Source organism: Pectinophora gossypiella, chromosome 16 (genome assembly GCF_024362695.1).
Source record: "Pectinophora gossypiella chromosome 16, ilPecGoss1.1, whole genome shotgun sequence".
Taxonomy (NCBI): Eukaryota; Metazoa; Arthropoda; class Insecta; order Lepidoptera; family Gelechiidae; genus Pectinophora; species Pectinophora gossypiella.
This window is the reverse complement of record NC_065419.1, coordinates 7,583,749-7,605,578: the sequence shown is the minus strand read 5'-3', so window position 1 is coordinate 7,605,578 and position 21,830 is coordinate 7,583,749. Positions and strand designations below refer to the sequence as shown.

At 39.2% G+C, this 21,830-nt stretch overlaps 3 protein-coding genes across 25 annotated transcripts in view; 2 read left to right on the top strand and 1 right to left on the bottom strand.

Annotated features, from left to right (window-relative positions):
* Nucleotides 1-129: 129 nt before the first annotated feature.
* On the top strand, nucleotides 130-8,389 carry LOC126373566 (V-type proton ATPase subunit H). 2 transcript variants are annotated; one of them, XM_050019731.1, is made up of 11 exons: nucleotides 130-313; nucleotides 405-486; nucleotides 694-874; nucleotides 1,243-1,452; nucleotides 2,269-2,472; nucleotides 3,260-3,394; nucleotides 3,817-4,002; nucleotides 4,486-4,673; nucleotides 5,163-5,351; nucleotides 6,703-6,816; nucleotides 7,657-8,389. In XM_050019731.1, exons 1-11 carry the CDS (start codon nucleotides 259-261, stop codon nucleotides 7,730-7,732), a joined length of 1,620 nt encoding a protein of 539 aa, XP_049875688.1. In that variant the 5' UTR covers nucleotides 130-258; the 3' UTR covers nucleotides 7,733-8,389. The 2 variants fall into 2 exon arrangements, with proteins under 2 accessions (XP_049875688.1, XP_049875689.1); XM_050019732.1 differs by lacking the exon at nucleotides 2,269-2,472.
* Nucleotides 8,390-9,010: 621 nt separating this feature from the next.
* LOC126373559 (actin-related protein 5-like) lies at nucleotides 9,011-16,052 on the top strand. Its single transcript, XM_050019720.1, has 12 exons — nucleotides 9,011-9,171; nucleotides 9,258-9,423; nucleotides 10,200-10,366; nucleotides 11,450-11,641; nucleotides 11,932-12,162; nucleotides 12,456-12,577; nucleotides 12,812-12,892; nucleotides 13,133-13,294; nucleotides 13,687-13,850; nucleotides 14,155-14,292; nucleotides 14,829-14,983; nucleotides 15,716-16,052. The coding sequence occupies exons 1-12, from the start codon at nucleotides 9,060-9,062 to the stop codon at nucleotides 16,018-16,020; spliced, it is 1,995 nt and encodes a 664-aa protein (XP_049875677.1). The 5' UTR covers nucleotides 9,011-9,059; the 3' UTR covers nucleotides 16,021-16,052.
* Nucleotides 16,053-16,356: 304 nt separating this feature from the next.
* LOC126373555 (zinc finger protein 271-like) overlaps nucleotides 16,357-21,830 on the bottom strand; it is a 64,291-nt gene continuing 58,817 nt past the window's right edge. For all 22 annotated transcript variants that reach the window (XM_050019695.1, XM_050019696.1, XM_050019699.1 and 19 more), the window contains 3 exons: nucleotides 21,455-21,564; nucleotides 21,003-21,085; nucleotides 16,357-20,565 (listed from right to left, as the gene is read on the bottom strand). In XM_050019695.1, coding sequence (XP_049875652.1) covers nucleotides 21,015-21,085; nucleotides 21,455-21,564 — 181 coding nt within the window. In that variant the 3' untranslated portion in view covers nucleotides 16,357-20,565; nucleotides 21,003-21,014. The remainder of the gene's footprint in view (nucleotides 20,566-21,002; nucleotides 21,086-21,454; nucleotides 21,565-21,830) is intronic.

The window sequence follows — 21,830 nt, the reverse complement described above, 5'->3', positions numbered from 1 at the left end:
TTATGTTGTATTTCTGTGCCTATTGCAGTATAGACAACATTACAATTTATCTTTTTGTCTCTTTCTTTTTCAGCAAGAATTGTATACGTAAAAGAAGGTAAGAAAACAATTATCATCCTATAAATGACTAACTTCACTCATCATAGTCACAAGACCTCTCAGCTGAGGTTGTCTTTATTTTCTGGATTTGCGAATTATAAAATCCTCTGGATTTTATCCTAATTTGAGGTGTAATAAATTCCTGATTACTTAGCCAAAATGGCTAACATCAACGAGGAAAATGTCACCAAACTCATGGGTGACGAAAAAATCGGTGAGTACATACGCAGAAATCTTGAAACCTAAAATAACTAATGGGATAGTTAGTATTTTTCGATATTCCATGATAATTCTATAATTTCCAGACATGATTGCGGCCACCAGTGTGCTGCAAATCAGAGCAAGCGATATCCGTTCGTCCCAGATCAACTGGCAGTCTTACTTGCAGTAAGTATTGATTTATGCAATATGAATATGACACTGGTTATATTTCTGATATCTCTAAGGATGTGCACTTTTCGTGCTTTGATAAAGGCGTTGTCATATACGATATAACTGAATATGCTAATTGCTTGGTTTATCTTGAAATTAAAATGTACTGGACCTTTTCTTGGTGGGTTCAAAATCTAATAGGAGTTGACATGTTGTGCATAGAGGCCAGATGATCACACAGCGCGACCACGACTTCATCGTGAACCTGGACCAGCGCGGGGACAAGACCCTGCCAGACAAGCAACCTGAAGTGTGTGCCGAGGTGTTCCTCAACCTGCTCACCCACATCAGCAAGGACCATACCATCCAGTACATCCTTGTTCTGATTGATGACATTCTTTCTGTAAGTCACCATCTTTTTTATATTTATATTTTTTAATCATTTTCTATGGTTTTATACTAGCTTGGGATGCTTTGACATGATCATGATAATTTAGACATGTTTAATTATTAGTTATTATATTTACCAACAAAATGTCTTTTTCTATTTGAGTTGTGTATTATCAGTAAACTATTATGTTTAGTTTCAATTTTCAAATGGATAGGCAACTCTTGACTGGAATCTCATCATTATAAAATGGCTGCAGCTGTAATATTACTGTGACATACCCTTTCCTCTTTTATAGTTGTTCATCATTATTTAGGTATGTTATGTGTACAATTAAGAGTAATAAATGTGCTTGAGAGTGAACACATACTTGGTTATTTCAGGAGGATAAGTCTAGAGTGAAAATCTTCCGCGAGAACAAGAAGGGTAACGCATGGCAGCCTTTCCTCAACCTGTTGAACCGTCAGGACGAGTTCATCCAGCACATGACGGCCCGTGTCATTGCCAAGCTCGCCTGCTGGCACCCGCAACTCATGGAGAAGAGTGACCTCCACTTCTACCTGTCCTGGCTCAAGGACCAACTCAAGATGAATGTAAGTCTCTCTACTTGTCAACCTCACTGAAGCAACATTTTTTCATGATTGATTTTGAAAATTTGATTTTCATAGAATAGTGCATGTATGATGTGGAGAATGCATGATTTTTTTGAGATTTTATATTTGTTGATTTATTATTATGTTTGTATTGTGTAAATATGTAATTTATCATGCTTTGCTGGTGGGGCATTATATTATTATCAGAATGTGTGTGGCAACATTTTGGGTAAAATATTTCTTTATCTTTTTTTAAAGGTTTCTAATATTTTATTCAAAATCTGATTTTATTTTTGTAATATTTGGTAGCTATACACATCACAATTTATTAAATTACATTAATGGTAGACTTCACATTCATAATTAGAACTTACATAATAATATCACAATTTTCACCAACATTACATTTTTTGTATGTATTATATGTTATCCATACAAATATCATATATAAATATTAGGAATCATATTTTTCCCACAAACCAATTTAAAATTTATATATCACTATTTAATTAATTATCTAACCATTGACATAAAGTAGTTTTCCTTAAATTCATAGCTTCGTTTCTTATTTCACCTCATTTCTCTTTATTAAGTCTCAATAGTTAGCACATTCTGCAATGAGGCCTGGTAAACCTCTGTCACAGAGAACATAGCATGGCATGCTTGGCAGCACGAGCTTACAGCGTCCGCAGTACATCAGAAGTAACACCCATCTGTGTCTAAACCACTGAACAGTAACTGTGTGTTGTGAGCTGCGCCACGCATCATGGGAGATGGTGCGATGCATGTTTACTGAGAGGTTTGTTTTCTGGCAAGGCGGAGGAAATGAGTGCCGAGTTAGCGCATGCCGAGCAGGTTATGTTGGCCCACGAGAAACACAATTTCTCCGACAAACTGTCGGAGAAACACAAGCACAAGGACAAGACCGCCAGTGACGGCGTCAACGACAAGTACTCGAGCCTTTACAGCTCTTTCGATAAGCTGAAACCGCATGACGATTTGCCGCCCGGTTTACATAAGGTACCCTAGATGTCTCCACTTACTGTGTGACACTGACTGTTTGTAACTATCTCAGTAACACTTTGTACTTAATATGAATGTCGTCGGTAAGTTTTATTCTCGTGATAACCATTCTAATCATGTCAACTAATATTGATTGCATGCTTTCTTTATTAACGTCTACCTAACACACCAAGTTTATAAATATGTACCTATCAACTATTGAAAATTGTTTTACCTATAGGTAAGTAAATAAAAGCATAAAGATGTTCCACTGATAAATGTGCCTAAACGTTCTGCTCTTTTACTGAATAATGTGTAAATAACCACTACTCTCTTTTCTTTAAAACTGTTCACGCGAGAGTTCAGTTGCCAAGCAATGTACTGTAAACCGTCTGACAAAATTTGAGAAGATAAGATTATCTTGTATTCATACGTAACAGTAATTTTGTCACATGGTATTAGTACCAAAATAACTGGGTAGCTCAATGTTCCCTAATATGGTTTTAAGAATACTATGCAATACTATGATGGGATGCGAAGACTTTGTAATCCATGATACTTAAGATGATGGCAAATGACAATTGCGCTTAATAAATAGGGTGTTTTCAAACTTGTCGACCAGCTTTAAACTTCTCTTGAACTTAGAAGCTGAAGGCTAATTATTCGTAACCGGTGCTATTTCAATTCACTTTAGATTTCTAGAATAAATGTGTGGTGAGCGGTTCTATATCAAAAGAACGGGGTTTAATGTTGCTTATTTGAAGTAAACGCTTGGAGTTATTTAAAGTGCTGGTGTTTTGCACAGAACAATGACTACATCCAGTCGGTGGCGCGCTGCCTCCAGATGATGCTGCGTGTCGACGAGTATCGCTTCGCGTTCCTTTCAGTCGATGGCATCTCCACGCTGCTGTCTATCCTCGCCTCGCGTGTCAACTTCCAGGTAAGAATTCTCTCTTCATTTATTACAGTTTGCAACCACGATGTTTCGCTACTTATTACTGCTATCTGACACTTTTACCCTTAAACCAAAAAAACGTTAGTCGCGTCGCGTCTGTTACGTGGAAGAGATGAAGGCTGTGTGTGTAACGCACACCAAACGTGACTAACGCTAATTGTATATCCGAAATATTTACACTATGTATACTGTAATCTTCCAAAAAAATGTTACTAGTGTAATACTTCAAGTTCGAAATCAGTTATTTAACGCATTTTTTTTTCTTTCTGGCTTCCGCAATTAGCGGTGTACTAACGACAAATCTTGTGAGTGATTTAAGTCTTGAAAAACCTTTTCAAGTATAAACTTGTAATCATCATAAACAGTCATCATTACAACAGTCTTAATGACCAACTTTCTCAACATAGGTGCAATACCAGCTGGTGTTCTGCCTGTGGGTTCTGACCTTCAACCCGCTGTTGGCTGAGAAGATGAACAAGTTCAACGCGATCCCGATCCTCGCCGACATCCTCAGCGACTCCGTCAAGGAGAAGGTCACGCGCATCGTGCTCGCCGTCTTCAGGAACCTCATTGAGAAGCCTGAGGATTCCCAGGTGAGCATTACTTTCTGATTCCAAAGGTCAGCTCCGCTAACACCGCTCCCACCTAACACCGACTGCTGGCGGTCAACTACCGAGCAGTCAGGCGGGAACAAAGCTATCTGCTAATTTATGGTGCTAATTCCTGCAGACACCATCTAATTTTATTTTAAGGTATACCTGTCATTTTCTTATCCGCCGAAAAGGAAAAGGACGGATGATTGACAACTGTTAATTTTAAACTGAATGAATAACCCGGGTGCATAAAATAGGCATCACCCTCATATGCAACCCGTTCGACGTGAGCTGTCAACTTAATTCTGTCAGGTTATTGGCCAATATAAAATCTCTCTGACTAAAATTTATGCGTGTTCCATAAATTTTATGCCTGTCGATTACCCGTCCCTTTCCTTTTCGGCGGATAAGAAAATGACAGGTATAACTTAAACGGTGTGTACTGGAATCAACACCATTATATAATTTAATTTCCATCCCCAGGTGTCACGTGAGCATTGCATCGCCATGGTGCAATGCAAGGTGCTGAAGCAGCTGTCGATCTTGGAGCAGAAGAGGTCTGACGATGAAGACATCATGAATGATGTGGATTTCCTCAACGAGCGTCTCCAAGCCTCCGTCCAAGACCTGTCCTCGTTCGACCAGTACGCTACCGAGATTAAGAGTGGACGGTTAGTATTTGGCCATGTAGGATAATCCATCCGGGTTCAAACCAGGTACTTGGGTAAAAATGTGATAAAACACCAGTAAGAACTCATTTACTGAGTGTCTACTTGGTTGGTTATTTAGTTACCCAAACACTTCATTTAGTTTGAAGTCAAAATTATTATGGATCATATTTCATCATAATTAAAACACATAAGAACGGGTTCTTACCGCGTTGAAAGTAGGGATATGAGACTACCGATATTTCGACACTGTTGCAAGTGCCATTATCACGGGATGATAATAACCGCGTAAACTTAAAACAATGTATATTTCATCATGTCGTAAACTTTCGGAAGAAACTCTTTTTTAATATATTGCAAATAGATTTTTTTTTAACTACATGTGAAAGTTACTAGATAATCTACTTTTTGTGAGTCTATACAGCAAATAAAATCCACAAAATGAATTAAAAAATATAAATCAAACTAACATTATAATTTACCACCATCAAGCCTGGAATGGTCGCCGGTGCACAAATCCGCCAAATTCTGGCGCGAGAACGCGGCCCGTCTAAACGAGCGCGGGCAGGAACTCCTGCGCACCCTCGTGCACCTGCTGGAGAAGAGCAGCGACCCCGTGGTGCTCGCCGTCGCCTGCTACGACGTGGGCGAGTACGTGCGCCACTACCCGCGCGGCAAGCAGTACGTACACTATACTACTATATTATATCAACAACTAACCGACTCCGTGGTCCAGTTGTTGAGCGTTGGGCTCACGAACCGGAAGTCCCGGGTTCGAATCCCGGTCTTCTTCTTCTATCGTGTGGGTTGTGAGGTGGAGTACCAACCTCATCAACCCTGGTGTCAGGGTTACTATTGAGCCGCCAAAGGCCCCTGACATGGCTCATGTAACAACTACTTACATCAGTAAATAGTAACCGGGACCAACGGCAGGCACGTTATGCCTTCCGAAGCACGGATCATCTTACTTTCGTCCATATCATTGCTGGCTGATCACCCGATTGTCAGAAACTAAGATGATCCGAACATTTATACGAACCAGTACAGTGCATTTGGCGGCCTTTTTGCTCTTCAGCGGGCTTAGCACCGTAAGCGCGCGACTCTTTCTCGCCTCGACATACGTCACCCGTCTCTCTCACACAGTACTGCACAGAAAGAGACAGACGATCTCTGTCGCGGCGAGAAAGAGTCGCGCGCTTACGGTGCTAAGCCCGCAGCAGTTATTAACATTAATTACGTGACGATTAAAATCCATGATAGCTCTGTTCAGAGAACGCGTGACTTGCATCGTACTGTCACGGTTTCGAATTTGACTTTTATTAGTTTGAATTTGAACTGATGTTGGGATCGTTGATAAATTGATGTCACGTGGTTTCCAGGATTTATGCCCAGTTTATAGCAATAGGCTCGGCTGTTACATGGGAGGCGACTGTAGTAGATTCTGTTATCGTATTAGGACTGGTTAATATTAATTAAACACTGATGTGAAACAAGCACTGGGTTTATATTAATATAAAAAATATTTGTCACAACATGTACCATGCCTCTCTCCCGCTATATCCAAAGAGAAGTCTTACAGTCTTTTTAGAGGCGTCTGTAGTCTTTTCCCGCGCATTGTAGGTTAACCTTTTTATATCCTTGTTACTCAATGACATCTGTCAACATGACAGTCTGTACCATTTGCGTTTCGGTTTCCCTATAAGTTGCGTTTGGTTACACTACATTACAGTCCTCAGGACCCCGGCCCCGATTCCGACCCCGCCGGCGTGGTCGACGATTTCCCTCATTCAGCGCTTATCGCTATCGACCCACTAGGGTCGATTAATTCTTTCAAATATTTTTCCTCTCAGACGACTACCTGAGCCGAGGTTCGCGCCCAACTGGGCACCCTAAAGCCTGTTGTCTTAAACGTTGTACCGGGTGAGAGCCTTCAGCGCTCCCCATTTGTCCGGCCAAGTAGTTAATGCCATCTGCGGCAAATCTACAATTGGGTGTACTTATTTATGCAGCGTCATGTGTCGATTTCTTCCAGCATCATCGAGCAGCTGGGTGGTAAGCAGCGTGTGATGTACCTGCTGAGCCACGACGACCCCAACGTGCGGTACGAGGCGCTGCTCGCCGTACAGAAACTCATGGTCCATAACTGGTGCGTATACCTCACAACTCTTATCTATCACACAGTCATACACATAACAATTGGGTTGTGTACCCCAGTATAAGGTTCAAAATAAATTATGAAATTCTAATTACTAAATAAAGACAGATATAAAACTAACGAAAAACATTTTATTTTTTCTATTTAACTTATTTATGAATTTTAATCGAGAAAAACGTAGTCCGACATTTCATCACATAAGTTTGACAAAAAATATGTCAAATCAGGTACTTTTTACTAAACGTCAAAACGCGAAATTACTATAGAAGTTGTATGTAAAAGCACACAGTGACGTCATAGAAAACTAAGGAAACTAGCCAATTGGGGAAGTCAGAGGTACATCAGTCGTAACATCAACCAAGTACCCACACCTCACAGAGCTGTTAGACCAACGTGATAGGTGGTGAGCCGTATCGCCGTTTACAACACAGACATAAACGACTAAGGAATATATACAGCTCGCGGCGTATAAGTTGACCAATGACCACACAACTCGCACTCAGGCCTGATCAGCTCACTAGATATTCTCTAGATTAACAGTCAGACTCATGCCCATAATCCCTATCGGGGTGGGCAGAGCCACAACCAAAAAGACAACTTATAGCACACCAGTAGTGTGGTGTCGTCGTAATGGTCCAATAGAACTGGGCGTCGCGTGTGCCATATACCTTATAGAGGATGTTATGCTACGTACGTGACGCGACAAGTAAACCTAGACGTACGTCGTCTACGATTTTACGATTGTGCGGAAGTACTTCTCTACATATCCATTACGATTCCTTATAATGTTCTGTAATCCAATACAATATTATTTATTTATTTATTTTTCAGGGAATACCTCGGCAAGCAATTGGAGAAAGAACAAATCGACAAGCAAGCGGGCACCACAGTCGGCGCTAAGGCTTAAACTATTAACGACATGTATTTAAATAAAATTCGTTGTTATTATTGTTGTTAGGATACAAGGGCTTTGTAGTCACTACCGCTGGACACCGACCACTGGGCTCGTGGGTGACAAATGAATAATTCCTCTGAACACTATAGTATGTGATAGAGTGAATGAAATATATAAATCTACGGGTTTCACCGCCCTATTTCTGTAAATAACACAAATCATTATATTGTGCACATTGTCCTCTCATATTCTGGCCTATTTAAAAGGGTCAAACTTGACCTTTCAACTCTCCTGTTGTCTCAGTATCTGTCCTAAAAGCCCTGTGTTATATTTGAGTATTTAACTTTCTGTAAATAAATAGAACAGTAACTCCAGTTAAATAAATAATGTTCTTAATGTTAAAAGGTGTTCAACAAAAATTGTAAGCTTCCCAAAACCCAGATAATTTTAATTCTAAGAACAATTGTGAAATATTTATATTATCCACATTCCTATTATGGTCTATCTATATACTATGATTGTTATGAAATTAACAAATTTTAATTATAGAAAATTTACGTATACATCGCATTAATGAAATCTAGAAAAAGTAGCTGATTGGTATTTATATCCAGGCAAGCAGGCTACAACAGTATTGTGAATTGTGAATAAACTGCGTAATCTAGTGTAGTTTTCTTTTTATTTCAAAATTTCCTTTTTATGACCAAAGATGAAATTAATGTTCTTCTGCCGACTTCGTCTTCTACTCTGGGTGCTAAGACGGCGAGCAAGTCATATTATTACTATAGCACAAATAATTGGTTATAGAGACTACTCTATAACCAATTATTAACAATAACATACTAATGTTCCTTGAAATTATTGGTTTGGATAGGTCTCCGTGGGCCGCACTATTAGCTAGTGACTTAGCACACACATTCCTTGGCGACATAGCTTTGCCCAAACAAAATAATAATATAAGACACTGCCTTGCCTAGCTAGATAATTGTTATTGTAACCAGGCTAATTATATCATTACCATCATTCGATCCGTTGTGATCGGTCAGCAAAGAAGATCGCATTTGAAGAAGAATTAAATATTTTCAAATGAAAATACGTGTATCCGAACATACAAAAAAAAAACATACTGACAGTTCAGCTTCCGTTTCCGTTCATGTGCGTTTTTAGTTCACGCTTTTGGAATTATTATAAATTAAGCAAGAGATAACATGTAGGCGAAATTTCAAATCTTTAACAGTATCTATCACTAAAATTGTAACAAAAAAACTGATTGTTGTTGTTTCGGCGAGATTGTGCAGATTTTAATTTCGATTTCGATTTATATTATCAAAAACACATAATGGAACTGGATAACGTGTTAGTACTGAAAGATTATAAGACTGTGCCTGATATAGTGCACGAGTACGAGCCTACAGTCAAACATGGGCATATACCTTTAGTGATAGATAATGGTTAGTATATTTACTATTTGGTTTGATATATATTACATAAATTTTTAATGATATTACACAGACAACAATGTTAATATATTCTTCAGGGTCATATCAGTGCAGAGTGGGGTGGTCCATATACGATGAGCCTCATTTGATATTCAAGAATTTGATTGCAAGGCCTAGAAAAGACAGATGTAAGAAGGATGCTGAACCTCCGGTTACACCTCCTATCCAAATAGGAAATGATATTATTAACATTGAAGCTGTAAGGTAACTCTTTAATAAGTTTCTTCTTGGGAATAAATAATAAACCAGACACAAGTAGATGTATAGAAATAATGGCAAAACTCATGGTGAGTATTGTTCTAAAGAAACTTTTACGATTGAAGCTGTGGCTAACATAATCAAGTATAATATAAACATCTTGAGATGAGATGTTGATGAGATGTGCTTAAAATGTTAAGAATCGGATGGGCTGTAGAGTGTGGACTATACTCCACTATTGCTTCATGGTAAATTGTATATGAAATAGTAAGTACGCAATAGCTGAGAAAACCAACACCGTTCACAGGTTTCTGAAATAATGATAATAATAATTATCATTGCCACGAACTTATTTTTAATCAAAACTTCGTAGTAAATGTGGAAAATACTTAAATGATATAAAAAAATTATGTAAAAAATTAAATGTATGTGGGATGTTGAGTTTGCTCAATTAAACAGTCAAGTACGGTTCAAACACTTATTTTTATTTTAACCTCCGCCTAATTACACCATCGTTTTCTCGTCCGCCATCCGCTATCTCCCCTCTCCTTCCCTTCTCACTCCTTCTATCACTCTCACTCATTCACACTCCTTCACTCAATCTATCATTTCTCTATGCATCCCTTGTATACTCTATACCTTCTGTACTACTCATGTTACTCGTCTACTTCTCACACAATCATCTCAACTCACCTGACACTCACTCAGCCACACGCCTACATGTATTAAATTATGTATATTTTATCTTGTTTGTTTTTTATGTGTATTTATATAATTTTCAGATTCCAACTGAAGACTCAGTTTGACAAGAATGTAGTGACTCACTTTGAGGCCCAAGAACAAGTACTGGACTACATATTCACCCACCTGGGTGTGGACAGTGAGGGATGTGTCCCACACCCTATTGTGATGACTGAGGCGTTTGTCACACCAAATTATAGCAGGCAATGTATGTTGATCAACAGTTGAAGTTCTGTTCATGGTCATTTAGAAAATGAGCTTCCTTTATATATCATCGTTATACTTTGGTTTTTTCCATTGGCCTTTGATAAGCAATTATGGAGAATGCTACACCAAAAAGAGTGTGGTGCTTAAATGAATGATGATGATGATACTTACGTTGTTTGAAATACTAATGTTAAACACCTATGCAGAAAGAGCCTCCAAGTATTTATTTTACTACAACAATGATGGATTTATGTTCCCCAAAAAAATATAGATGGCACTGTACAGATTTGCCTTCGTTTAACCTTCTATTTTCCTGGATAACAGACAAGCAATTTTTATCTTTGTTTTTGGGTATAAATCGTGACCCTTGTTATTACACCCAGGCACAAGACATCTTCCGACCATTATTATTCAGATCAAAATAAAGAGAAGCAATATATGTATGTAGCAACATAATTCTATATTTATCTGAACCAAATATCAAGCAACAATTATTTTTGTATATGCCTCTGCCATTAGATTACTTTTTTGAATAATTATGTATCCAGTAATAAGAAGATAGGTAATTACCGCATTAAACCTGAACAGCGCCATCTATATTGTTCTGGGGAATGTAGCCTGGAAAGTCCCTTATTAGTGGAACACGTACTTTGCAAATATACTTTCTAATTTCGACAGATCTTTAAAGTATACAGTAGTAGTAGTGTTTACCTGCAGGGTATGTACGGCGTACGCGCCGCGCGGAGCGCGAATCACATCATGGGTTTCGGCCAATAGACGCAGCCAATGCTATCTACGTGGATAGATGTCGTATGCCTATTGGTCGAAGCCCTCGATATACCTCGCGCATATATCGAGATATACCTCGCGCTGCACGAGGCGCGGTCACTGTGTTGCGTTGCGAGGGCAGGGAGGGAACGCGAAACTTGGAACATTTTACGGTAGTTGTATAGCTAGGACATCACATAATCTATGACATTTATAATGAAAATTGCAAGTCCTCTTCTGATATTCCCAAAACCAGTATGGAGGGCACACGACAAGCTTATGTACATATAATAAAATAATTGTTCTATTTTTGCAGTGATGTCCGAACTTCTATTTGAAGGGTACAGCATTCCAGCAGTGAGCTACGGTATCGACTCTCTGTTCGGCATGTACAAAAATGACATTGGTGATACTGCTCTGATAGTCAACTGTGGCTACCACAGCATACACATCATACCTGTCATCAGAGGGCAGGTCATCAATGACCGGGCCAGGAGAATTAATTTAGGTGACTTAGGTTTAAATTCATTCCTTTAATTGTTAGATCCTGGAAACATTGTATTACTCATGTAAAGGATTGCATTATTAAAACTCAACCAAGGAAAATTAACACGAACATTCTGTCTTATCATGGAACACCTGACCAACTTTTAAACAAGATTTAAGCTTACTTCTGTGTTACTTAGGTCTCTGTTTTTTTAGACTATGGTGTGTCTACTATTCTTAAATTGTAATTACAGTTTATAAGTAGGTACTTAACATATAATTTTTATCCAAAATAATACCATACCATTCCAGGCGGCAGTGAAATGATAGCATACCTACACAAGCTCCTGCAACTGAAGTATCCGGTGCATGTGAATGCCATCACCATGTCCCGAGTCGAGGAGATCCTCCACGAACACTGCTCCGTGGCGCTAGACTATCAGGAGGAGATCCGCAAGTGGGCCAATGCTGACTACTATGAAGCCAATGTCAAGAGGATCCAACTGCCTTTTGTGCAGCCATCCAGCTCTTCGGGACTTACTGGTAGGAATGGTTTTTAAAATTAAAAAAAAACTTCTCACCCCTTAATATTGATCTAACAGAAAGCTTGGTGAGATGTGGGTACTTAGTTCAACTTGCCCCAAACTTTAGGCACTCTGAAATTCGTCTGTCGTAAGATTTTTGGTCTATATCTATACTATAAGTTAGTCTTCCCCTTCTCCAATAAAACGTCGTTTACTTTATGAACAGACTCTTATACCAACAGATGGAGATACCCCGCAATTGAAATTCCTGTGAACAGCTATCTGCAATAAATAATATACTGTATTTTCCAGCTGAACAACAAAAAGAGAGGAAGAAGGAGATGGCTCGCAGACTGCTGGAGATCAACGCGAGGAAGCGAGAGGAGAGATTGGCGGAGGATGAGGATCAGCTGGGGCAGCTGCTGGCAATCCAGGTCAGATTATTATACTGGTTTTCGAATTAACTTAGACGCGTCGGGCTGATGGATGACGTCATAGGCATATGCAGTGTGGGAGTGTGTATAAAGGTCACAACTCGAACGCGTGGCTCTGCGTATGCGGCGAAAAGGGGGTAGTAACTCTTTGTCACTCTTGACAGTAACTCTTGTCTAGATGTGTGTGACTATAAATTGCATATTAAAATACAGAAGTATTTACGATTTTTACAGGACATGATAGAGGATGGTGATACTGATGAGTTCAACGAAGCAATTAAAGGCTTTGACATTAAAAGCTATGAGGACCTGCAGGTATGATTATTAAACTTCCCGAAATAACATGTTATCATATAGACATATAGACATTACGTTTTTTCGTAGACTAATGTAAAATTAAGTTTTAAAACTGCGATAAGCCCTCGGAGTTCTGATCTTAACCTGCTTTTTTCTTATCTAGTTGTTACAGAGTGACATAGTAGTGACTAAGCTAAAGATTAAAAATAAATTAAATCCAAGTAAGATTAAAAAATAAGTTTTTTTTTCTCATCACAGAGGCAAATCCACAATCTGCAACAGCGCATAGAGAAGAGTCGCCAGCGTATCGCAGCAGCCGCTGCGGCCGAGGAGAACCCCGAGAGCAGGCCCACTGGCCGCATGCAGCCGCCCGCAGACCCTGAGGCGTTCCAAGTGTGGCTCACTGACACCAGGACCAAAGTAAGACTCGGTAGTTTAATGTTATACAATACTAGGCAGCCAAATTACTGAAATATTCTTCTTCTTTTTTTTTATTGTTTATTTTTTGAGAATGTTTAGGACCCTTTGCCGTAGTTTTTCTTGAAGCTACTCTTCCCCGGCTATATAGGTTATGAGAAGCAGTAGTAGTTTTAAGCAGATGAAATGTTCGATAAAAAAAAACCTACATTTATGTAAAAATTGGCTGCTCAAAGTGCTACTGTTAAATGAATTAAAATATTTTTAAGTTTCTGATTGTGGCTGTTACTACTGCGTAAGGGCGTAAGGTTTTGCAGTAGCCCTGCAGGGTCTGTGTGTGTGGTAAGAGTTTGTGTTAAGGTACAGATATTATAAAAAGTGTGTTGTCGCCGCAGTACCGCGAGCTGGTGTCCCGGCGCGAGGCGCGGCGCGCGCGGCGCGCGGCCATGGTGCGGCGGCGCACGGCGGCGGCCGCGGAGCGCATGCGCGTCATCTCGCGGCTGGCCGCCGCCGGGGACGAGTTCGGCGCGCACGACTCCGACTGGGACGCTTACAAGAGGTGACGCACGTTCATCGGGACGACCCGTGACGGTGCTTTTGTAAATATTCAGCTCATATTAGAATAATTAAAGTGTTGAACATCGTCTTGCCGCACAAGTGTGAAAAAGACATCATCTCGTTTACTCCGTCTTAATTCCGGAATCTGTACACCGAAATTAAACATAGTGTGCATACAAATCCTGTTTTTAATAGTTTTTATATCATAATTAATTCTTGCTTTCTTGCGCATCGCACGTTATTTTAATTTCCATCTTCAGCGATCAACATTGTATGCTTATATTATATCGTGACAATGTTTCCAGCATAAGCCGCGAAGCGGACTCTGACTCGGAGGCAGACGGCGAGCGGCTGGTGGAACTAGAAGAGGCTTTGAGGGAGCACGAGCCGCCACCACCCACCAGCCAGCACCACCAGCTGCACCTCGCGCTCGAACCCATGCGGTTAGTACTGGTCACATCTAAAAATATGTACATTAGAACCACGTCGTATTAACATATTTGTCTAATGTAAACAAAGTATCAATGAATGTTAAATAATAGAAGTGTGATAGGGTTCCAAAGTATTTGTCACTAAATGGTTCGTTTTATAGCTGCTAATGACCTCCACCAGCTCGTACGATGCGTTTTGCTTCCTAATACGAAAGGTCTGAATTACAACCTCATGAAGGCAAGAGTGAACAGGCACTTTCTAGATAAGCATTACCCATCCTTGACCACACCGGCACCGTCACTTACCATCAGTTAAGATTGTGATCAAGTGATTACTTCTCATAAAAACAATCTTAGAATGAATGTCAGGAGTGGCTGCGGGTTGTCACACTAATGGCTTATGATATTTATAGACTTAATCACACAATATAAATAATAATAATATTAATGGAATTCTATAGTCTATGCTTACCCCGGTGGGAAATAGGTGTGAGTTTATGTATGTATGTATTTATGTGTAATCACACAATAATGTTGATTATCCCCAGAGCCCCGGAGCTGATGTTCCAGCCGTCGATGCTGGGCAACCTAGAAGCAGGGCTGGCGGAGACCATGGAGTACGTGTTCAAGCAGTTCACAGCCGAGGAGCAGCTCGCGCTGGCCAACAACGTCTTCCTCACCGGCGGCTGCTCGCAGTTCCCAGGTAGAAAATACGGTTGTTTATACTTTCCACAGTGTGTGCTGTATGATGCTATTTTATAAAAGATTTTCTAGTTGTGTTCACTAACAGCCACTCAAGCGTAAACCAAACCAAGCGCCTAACCAAATTGCATTCGTTTGAACGTGTATAATCAATGCGTCTCGATACGTGCGCGTTGTTTTAGCAAGTGACGAAATCAGAGCGTCTGCTTGTCACATCTTAGAGATATCTCTATTTTTTATTTTCTTTGACCATAGACAACAACACAACAATAGGCGGCTTTATTGCTAAGTAAAGATCTCTTCCAGGCAACCTTAGACCGACAAAAGCTCGCAGCGACATCTTTGTTCAACACCTCGAATATAAATTATGCCCGTAATTTTATAGCATCCATCCGTAGAGGAACAAACTAAATCCAAATCAGAGTCCAGGGGGCAAAATTTTCTACATACCCCTGTTTTACGCGATCCCGAGTTCGAATCCCGGTGGGTCACATCACTAAAATTACTTTGTGATCCGTAGTTTGGTTAGGACATTGCAGGCTGATCATTTTATCCGGGGTCATTAGTCCCGGATACTACTTACTGTAATCGTTGGTGCGTAGTAGTCAGGCCTTTGGCAGCTTAATAATAACCCTGACACCAGGATTGATGAGGGTGGTAATCCACCTCACAACCCGCACGATAGAAGAAGACGCGTGCCAAACAAACTTTTGATATATACTTCCTTTTACAGGTCTGAAAGAGCGCCTAGAGCGAGAACTGTTAGAAATGCGACCGTTCCAGTCGACGCACAGAGTGGTTGTGGCTAATAACCCGAACTTAGACGCATGGTACGGCGCGCGAGATTTCGCGGGTAGCAATGAATTCGAAAACTGGTGCATCACCAAAGAGGAGTACTATGAGATGGGTGGAGAGTACTTAAAAGAACATCACTGTAGTAACAAGTATTATAAGAGCCCTGCGCCTGTCGTTGATAATACCTTAGCACCTGCTGGGGACGCCAATGTTGTCAAAGAAGAGATCGTGGTCGATTGTTAATTTGAAAATTTTAATATAACTAGTGAAAAATATTACGTTTCATTAATTTCAGACACCAAACAATATTAACCTCATAGAAGTACTAATTTTTGATGAAATAATGTCATGGTCAAAACAAGTTTGTTTTGGAATTTTAAATCACCGGGATCTTTGCGACGCGATTATTAGCATAGTGGTGTTTCACTTATTCTACAAAGTATATTTTCCCCTGTATTTTTTCCTCAAATGAAGTAAAAGCGTACCTTTCTGCTCTCTGGGTCCAGTGGGGGTCTGAGGGGGGGGGGGGGGGGGAGATGTAATCCTAAGGGATAGGTAAGATAAAAGAAACAAGACCTCTAGCCACAAATATCATGGCACGTTTATTTTTCTCCACTACATGGCTTCTAAAAGAATCGTGACTTGTTATTTTGCATTCATATAGTTTCTTCTTTATTAGAGCTCTGCAAAATGAGCACTAAAGAATAATTTTACAATGTATACTTTTCCATAAAATTAAATAAACTCTGTATTTATTTTGATCTCAATATAAATCACTATGAACTCAAAAAAATTTAAAATGCTTTGTTAGTTCGCTAATTATATTGATTGATGAGACTATAATAAAGAGTACATTTAAAAAATCACATTAAAGCATATACATAATGCTGACTACATAAACGCTCTCACAGCTTTCCTACGCCCGCCTCTGCATTGGTATACTCAAACTAACAACAATAAACAATGTTAAGAATACATTCTTAAGACTTTTCAGGTCGATAAATAAACCATAATAATTAATCAATTTTATCACAATCGCATCAGACTATCAAAACAACTAAGCTACCTCCCGCGGAAGGCTGTAAGAGCTATATTATATTCACGTGCAATTGAATACACCACAGTTAACAAATCTAACTTATTAAAATATAAACTAGCCTAAAAATTTTAACAATAAAAGAAAAGAAAACAGTTGTAGCTAAAATATTGGTCGTTAAAACTCTGAAGAGCTATGACTAAATGACCGCGCCAACCATCATGCCATGATGCTTGTTATAGAATTTTAATAGAAACTTTGGAATTAAATATGTAAATTACTCGAAAACTTGTTAAGGTGGCTTACAGCCGAGAATATAATTTGTTTAGCGTAAATACAAATAGTCAAAAACAGTGACTTAGAAATAGCTCTCAGTATATAAAAAAAGTTAAAATCCTTAGGCTGTACTCTCATAATGATTATAATGTAAGCAACGCAATATGTTGGCAAAGCGGAAGTTCGCGTAAATCTAACGATACCATAAAACTAAATATATGTACCTTAGACATTATGATTACACAAGGCTCACTGTTATTTGCTCATAAAACTACCACGATCAAGTGTAAGTGGTCGGCGGCCGCGGCCCCCTAGACTAGCCCGCCTCCCGCCTCTGCTCGGGAAGGAAGTATACATTACATTCATGGATAAGGATATGTACGATTTCTCTAACCAAATAAACACTGTCCGATAACTGGTTGGTCCTTCGCCACAACCGCTACGATGGTAAACAACAAACTCAACAAACACAAACTAACGTTGCCAATATTTCCTGTGAGTATTCTTTATAACGTTGTGGACTCCTTCCGTTTAAAGTAATTCAGTCTTACTACGGTTCAAAAATAAGTAGAGAAAGAGATACAAACGTATAACACTTTTACGATTACGTAAATTCAAATGGCTCAGTATTACTTTCTAAATATAGTAACTAACATCGGTATGTAAAATAGTTTGCATGACGAAGATCTGCACGGTGCATATCCTCTGAACACTGAACAAGAAAATTGCAATAAACCAGTCCAGAGGTCCTCATGCAATGTGCATTTCTTTGCCATTGTATCTACTGTCCTATTTAATCACGAAATATATACCTCGGGAACTGTATATTAATTCCCGAACGTATCTCAATGACAATATACAACGAGAACATCGGAATATACTTCGTGAGTAAAGAGGACGATTTTTAACTTCAATGTTGACTCGGCCAGGGCGAGGCAACGATAGGTCAATGTAAGGAAAACAATCATAAAGAAAGTGAAAATATAATAACAAAAATATATTACTAATTCTAGAATTTGTGAAGACACAGTCGCCCTCGCCGAGTCACGAAGTAGATTAGATAAAATATACATTTTATATATGTATCTTCATATGTACCTAGGTCACTATGTTGGTGTTCTATTTCCATTTAATATAATATTCTATTGATAACATATGGTACACACCGGGCACGCCTCACGCCACACGCCCAGTGCGGCTACAACTATTGATAAACTGGTTTACACTTCAATGGTGATCCATAATGGTAGCTGCAAGAGTTACTCTACTCATTAAACCAAAGTTCTAGTTTCTCTAAATAATACTGTTATCAATGGCTTGGTAAGAAACTTACTAAAATGTAGGAGAATTTCAAAAACACGGAAGTAAGACGATACCCCCTAACTTTTCTGGGAGACTAAATGCATACTTTATATAATATATGTAATGTATCTTATTAGTATCGTGTACATTTTCATTTATTTAAAATGATAATTGAGATATTGGCCTATTTTTTCTCGTGTTTTCTTCAAATACAGAACTATCAAAATATAAAAAAATATTGAGGACTATCAAACAACATTCATATGTATATATTATTTTTATGTATGTATATGTACATCTACGAGGAAATTTTGATTTATAGTACCCAAAGTATTAGTTCTGCTCTAATGCTCTAACATTACCTCCAATTATGTAGATCTCAGTTCGACAATATTCATTATACAATCGTAGAGCGAGACTCTTTTCTTTCAACTAATCACACGCTTCTAACTGAATAAGGATCCTTTCTTCCCGATATAGGTATTGAATAAATAAATCCTACCGATATTTACAAATTTCGACCCAGCACATGGACACACACAACAATGTGGAAATAAAATAATGTATATGAAAACAACAACTTGGAGAATAATAAAAATATACTCAGTATAAAATAAAATAAAGTATAAAGTCGGTACATAACACTTTACGAGAAGGCTACAATATTTTATTTCCAATGGTACCCTGACCTGCAGACCTAACTAAACTTACTCTACCACATCATTTACATAGAAATGGCACCAATCTATCTTTGATATCAATAATGGCAAACCATAAGGAACCCCCGCAGCGGACACTCTAGCCGCACTCCTGTGCACGACTGTCTCAAGGTATTGGAAGACTACTGCGCTAACACTATTCGTAAACACTATTATTCGAAACAGTACGGAAATACACAGATTGGCATCGCACCAAAATCTTTGTAAAATGAAAAGGCAATATTTATTACAATCTACATGGTGAACACTGAACGCTAACATCGTGTATACTATGCCGCGAGACCACCCCGCCCCGCTCGCGAATACTCGCGCCGCGTCGGAGATTAGATATACAATATGAAGTATCAATGGTGTTATGATTGATATTGCCTAATGTCGCTATCCGCTAGAAGGCACACAAAGTTTAGTAAGAAGCTTCACAAATGATACCGGCGAGCGCGCCCGGCCCGCGCGCGGCGCTCGCTCTACATTGAACACTGAACATAACATTACTCTCAACGTAATACGATTACAAAATATTGCCAATTTTATGTTGCAACAGGCACTTCTCTGGATTTCTCCAATAAACATCATATTAAAGTTATCAATTTTGTGAAGCTTTCATATTGCCTCTGAGGACTCTGCAAGTTTGTGGGTTTATTTGTACTTCTTATTATTATATGAACCTGAGTTTACTTAAAGCATCTTATGGTTTATTTACGAGGAGTATTATCTAAGAGTCCTTTAAAATTTTCACTGATCAAAATACTTTACCTCTCCGGTAACAGCTCTATAAAATTACTGAACTTCATATACACTGACACGATCTAAGTTAAAGCATCGCAATAAGATATTGTTACATTTCACTACTACTAATGAAGTATGTGTATGACAAGCGAATGACGAACATCAAAATTTAGAATTTCAAATTGGAGATTTACCATTCACGATTCCAAAAGTTATCCCTAAGCAAATTAGAATATGAGATCAAAAATTTAGGCCTACAATCTATGATGAGACTTTTAAGTATTGATTTATGAATGCCACCACTGAATTAATATAATCGTGATGGTATGGATAAATCACAGTTGTGGGTATAAATCACAATGCATTATCATAGGCGGTACCGCTACGTGACTACTCTACTCCGACTGTGATGTCCTCCGGTGCTGCCCGAGGGATCCCAAGCGTAACCAACCCCGTCTGCGTCTCGCACGCTCACTCACTGCCTCACTGGCGCTCACCACCCCACTATGTTCCACTGCCCGCCTCTCGCATCGCGGCCGACGAACTCAACACTGGATAAATAAATACTCAACGAAACTAAACTATAACATGTGCATACGTCCATGTCGACGATCTGGTCTGCAGCTGCCTTCTCTCGGTCTCTTGTCGGTCTTGTTTCAATATAGCTGCTCCCTTTGTTGGCTGCCGATTATTTTCATTGTACTCCGGCTGCCCTTAATCAACCGAGAGCTGGAAACAAGGTTTTATTGTTTTCACATCTTTATAATTTAGCAGAAGGATATAGAGTTCGTTTTAACATAATGAGTTTAAGATTAGTTTAATTACAATTCAATAACAACATATTTATATGTATTTAGCCTATATACGTCCCACTGCTGGGCACAGGCACAGATCTCCCCTCAATCAACCGGAGGGGGTATTGAGCATACTCTAGTACGCTGCTCCATTTCGGGTTGGTGGAGTTTGGGTAAGTCAGTTCAATCAATCGACCACAAATCATCAAATTGTGTCAATTGGCAATATTACTTTCATCTGCAATTTATCCCATATCTATTTTATATCTATTGGTTACTATGCACAACTGCCTACCCCTTCAGGGATACAGCTGTGATGATATGTTATCTTATCTACTGGATACTTCAACATGAGCCATTCAATAAACTCACGTATTCCGGCGATCAGTCAGCGAGGTGCATCTGCCCTGACATCTGGGGCTGGGGCGTTGGCGTATGCGGAGGAGGGGGCGAAGCTATGAAATAAAAATTGGCTTTGTATAACTAATAATGTTACCACCATTAAGTTTTAAACTCACGCACGTGGATGCTGTGGTCTAAAAACTCAACGGGTAAATCGATTTAAAATTAGCATAATTAAATCCCAGATTTATCAAAAACACCTTAAAAAAACATATACGGCTAGACAAATTTTAGATGCGTTTTCGTAACGAATATGTCTCGTAGGAACAATCTCATTTTTTCAGGTACTATGGAAACGCGCACACTGGCTGCAAATTGATTATCGTAGCGTATTCGTTTGTTTATGTACGATACAAATTTGTTTGAAAACGCGTGCAAAGTGCGATCAGTCTAAACAATGAGTAAAATGATAATGATCTTACAAATAGAGGCGATGGATTGCGGCGACATGGCCGACATCTTGGAAGGCGTGTCCTGCATCGACACCTGCGTGCCCTGTGACGTCATGTAGCGATTCACCATCGGCACGAAGCTGTCAACGTTTAATGTTAGCCGTTAATATTACACGTTACAAATGTTACAAAGATTGTATGTTTATCTGCCTATTTCTATCATAGTCAGGATTGCTTCGAACAGAAACAACTTCTAGTTCTACTATTTATTTCATGCGGTGGAGAGGCGCAACAATCAAGTCCCGAGTCGAAATAATCATAGAACTGGGGCTGGCACCTTTGCATTTTTTCGCTAGTGTACAAGAAAATAATAGCAAAAAAAGTTAATCTTCGGCGTAGGTACTAA